We start from the raw sequence: 3,374 nt of genomic DNA, 5'->3' as shown, positions 1-3,374 counted from the left end.
TCACTCGATATCAGGAGACCTTCAGCGTCATCGAGAAGGTGACTCTAGGGGGCTGGAGGGCATCCCCCTCCATGCCCGCCTCCCCTGGGCCAGCCCTGACCCCACTCTTCCTGTTCCCTCTCAGTGCCCCAAGCCTGTGATTGCTGCCATCCACGGGGGCTGCATTGGCGGAGGTGAGTCTGTGGCTGTCCTCCTGCTCGGGTGCTCCCCGGGTCGGGCTGCTGCCCCAATGCTGCGGCCACTGGCCTCCAGCCTCAGCTCTGTCACGGGCCAGACTCTGTCCCAAGAGGCAGCCACATGTCCTGGGGGGCGGGGTTGGTTCTGGTGGTCATTCAGCGTCCCTGGCCTCTACCTCCTAGGTGTGAACCTCATCACCGCCTGTGACATCCGGTACTGTGCCCAGGACGCTTTCTTCCAGGTGAAGGTGAGCCATCCTCCTGAGCTCCTGCTTAGAGCTGGGCAGTGGGGTGGGGTTGGGGGGCCTGGAGTGAGCTTCATGGAAGAGTCGGAGTTGAACCTGACAAAGTAAGACTTGCCCGTAGAGGAAGTCAAGAGGTGAAGTTGTGAATGGGTTAGATATGGGGTGGGGTTGAGGCTGGCAGGTGCCAGAGGCAGGGATTGCTCCTGGGGCCATACGGATGAAGGTGGGAGGCAGGATGGAGCCGGGGACACAGTAAAGGGGTCTCAGGTAGGGTGAAAAGGGCGCCTCTCTCATGATAGATGGAGCTGCCCTGAAGGGATGGGAGGGCGTGTGAGTGGGAAGGCGGGCTCTATTCTAGGTTGAAGGAACTTGCCTGAGCCAAGAAGCTGCCTGGGCAATGGAGTGGGACTTTGGAGGAAGTCCCGGGGGTGAAGGTGGGGCGGGACTCTCCAGTAAACATGAAATTTCATGGATGTTGCCGTTGCGAGGGGCACAGTATTGGGCAGAAACCAAACACTGACCCGGTTCCTCCCCCAGGAGGTGGACGTGGGTTTGGCTGCCGATGTAGGAACACTGCAGCGCCTGCCCAAGGTCATCGGGAACCAGAGGTGGGTGCAGGGGGTGTGGGTGTGTGGGCGGGGCACCCCAGAGCATCTCGCAGCTCCGGGGTGACAGCCACCTCTTGATGCACGCTCCTCTTTGCAGCCTGGTCAATGAGCTGGCCTTCACCTCCCGCAAGATGATGGCTGATGAGGCCCTGGGCTGCGGCCTGGTCAGGTAGGGCCATGGCCCTGGTGGCTGAGTGCTGGGGGCAGCCAGGTCTGGAGGGGTGGAGGCCTCCTCGTTCGAGAATTCCAAGTGGCATCCTTTCTTGGCGAGGTCATTTCTTTAGTGTGGGGTCAGTCCCCTGCTCCCATTGGGCTGTTTCTCTGGGGTCTTGGGCCTTCCTCTGTGAGTGGCCACTTCTTCATCTGCGGGAGGCTGGGGGAGAGAGCCCTTCCCAGCCCACCCGGTCCCTGATCTCTTTGGCTGCAGCCGGGTGTTGCCAGACAAGGAGGTCATGCTCGATGCTGCCTTAGCGCTGGCGGCCGAGATTTCCAGCAAGAGCCCCGTGGCGGTGCAGGGCACCAAGGTCAACCTGCTCTACTCCCGCGACCATTCGGTGGCCGAGAGCCTCAACTACGTGGTAAGGCGCTTGCTCCAACCAGTCACAGCCCTCCTCTAACCCCAGGGACCAACCAAGGCTCAGGGTGCTCGCATGCTTCATCCTGATTGGCCCCTGCTAATCTGTCTCCTCGTTCTTTCCCAACACCCTCCGTACCAGGCGTCCTGGAACATGAGCATGCTGCAGACCCAGGACATCGCCAAGTCGGTCCAAGCCGTGACTGAGAACAAGGAACTGAAAAGCGTCACCTTCTCCAAGCTGTGAGAGCTCTCGCATCCCGTTCCCCAGCCAGGGAGCTGGCCTTGTCCCACCTCATCCGCAGAAAGGGAGGATGGGCGATGACCGTTGTCTCTATGCCTTCTCACCCAGTCTCCCAGTTTATAACTATATGACAATGACTTTCTCAAGCCCAAGGCCTTATCTTCACCCCACGAACAATAAAGCAAAGTAAAGAAACCGGTGATCTTCTTGGAAAGAGGAGAGGTGGGAGGGGCTGGGATGCCCGTGGAGGCTCCAGAGACCGCAGTCCTGAAGGCTGGGGCTAGAGGTTGGATGCATGGGAATGGGTGGCATGGAGGTGATGGCCATTCAGACAGGCAGTGGGCAGGCGAGGGGCACAAGGGAGCCAGGGAAGGAGGGAGTGAGCAAGAGTCGCTGGGCTCCCCCTGGGTTGCAAGGCTTCCCGGTCTCCTTGCCTGCCCTGGGGTTGAGGGAGGCGTTCGCGCCCTGCCTGGCACCTCTCACTGCACAGCACATGGGATCTGGTGCTGGCGTCTAGCTGGGATTCCCTGGTTACCAAATCTTGAGCCTCATATCTTTAAAACTAAGGAGTGCTGGGCACGTTGACTCACACCTGTAATCTCAGCAGTTTGGGAGGCTCAGACAGGTGGATCACCTGAGTTCAGGAGTTCGTGACAGGCCTAGTCAACATGGTGAAACCCCGTCTCTACTAAAAATACAGAAATTAGCTGGGTGTGGTGGCAGGTGCCTGTAGTCCCAGCTACTGGGGAGGCTGAGGCAGAAGAATCCTTGAACTGGGGAGGCGAGGTTGCAGTGAGCTGAGATCATGCTGCTGCACTCCAGCCTGGGCGACAGAGCGAGACTGTCTCAAAAAAACAAAAAACGAAAAACAACTTTGGGGTTTCTGGCCGGGTGCACTGGCTCATACCTGTAATTCCAGCCCTTTGGGAGGCTGAGGCAGGCTGATCACTTGTAGTCAGCAGTTTGAGACCAGCCTGGCCAACATGGGAAAACCTGGTCTCTACTAAAAATACAAAAATTAGCCAGGTGTGGGGCATGCCTGTAATCCCAGCTCTTCAGGAGGCTGAGGCAGGAGACTCGCTTGAACCCGGAAGGCAGAGGTTGCAGTGAACCGGGATGGTGCCACGGCACAGCAGCCTGGGTGATAGAGCAAGACTCTGTCTCAAAAATGAACAAACAAAACAAACAAACAAGAACTTCGGTTTTTGTTTTTTTTTTTTATCTGTATGTCTTCTCAATCTTCTGGATTTATGTTTGGAATGACTGCAAGAGACCAAGCATTAATATAATGACTTCTATATGGCAAGTCCTGTTCTGAGCATTTATTATCTTAATGATCAAGGACTCTGTGAAGTTGATACTATTTTGATTATTAATATGACTATTATTGTTGTTAATTTTAGAGACAGGGTCTTAGTCTGTCACCGAGGCTCGAGTGCAGTGGCATGATCATAGCTCGCTGTAACCTTGAACTCCTGGGTTCAAGGGATCCTCCTGCCTCAGCCTCCCGAGTAGCTAGGCATACAG

At 56.6% G+C, this 3,374-nt stretch overlaps 2 protein-coding genes across 2 annotated transcripts in view; both read left to right on the top strand.

Moving 5' to 3' along the window:
- LOC105534634 (delta(3,5)-Delta(2,4)-dienoyl-CoA isomerase, mitochondrial-like) overlaps positions 1-2,042 on the top strand; it is a 24,359-nt gene extending 22,317 nt beyond the window's left edge. Inside the window, exons 4-10 of the mRNA XM_011973409.1 lie at positions 4-38; positions 125-173; positions 360-424; positions 959-1,029; positions 1,127-1,198; positions 1,457-1,607; positions 1,746-2,042. Coding sequence (XP_011828799.1) covers positions 4-38; positions 125-173; positions 360-424; positions 959-1,029; positions 1,127-1,198; positions 1,457-1,607; positions 1,746-1,850 — 548 coding nt within the window. The 3' untranslated portion in view covers positions 1,851-2,042. The remainder of the gene's footprint in view (positions 1-3; positions 39-124; positions 174-359; positions 425-958; positions 1,030-1,126; positions 1,199-1,456; positions 1,608-1,745) is intronic.
- A 42-nt stretch (positions 2,043-2,084) lies between these two features.
- LOC105534633 (delta(3,5)-Delta(2,4)-dienoyl-CoA isomerase, mitochondrial) overlaps positions 2,085-3,374 on the top strand; it is a 3,391-nt gene continuing 2,101 nt past the window's right edge. The window contains exon 1 of the mRNA XM_011973408.1: positions 2,085-2,133. Within this exon, the coding sequence (XP_011828798.1) occupies positions 2,085-2,133 (49 nt within the window). The remainder of the gene's footprint in view (positions 2,134-3,374) is intronic.

The sequence above is a fragment of the Mandrillus leucophaeus genome, unplaced genomic scaffold (genome assembly GCF_000951045.1).
Source record: "Mandrillus leucophaeus isolate KB7577 unplaced genomic scaffold, Mleu.le_1.0 Scaffold137, whole genome shotgun sequence".
NCBI classification, from domain to species: Eukaryota; Metazoa; Chordata; class Mammalia; order Primates; family Cercopithecidae; genus Mandrillus; species Mandrillus leucophaeus.
Note: the sequence above shows the minus strand (reverse complement) of the source record. Positions and strands in the feature narration are given on the sequence as shown.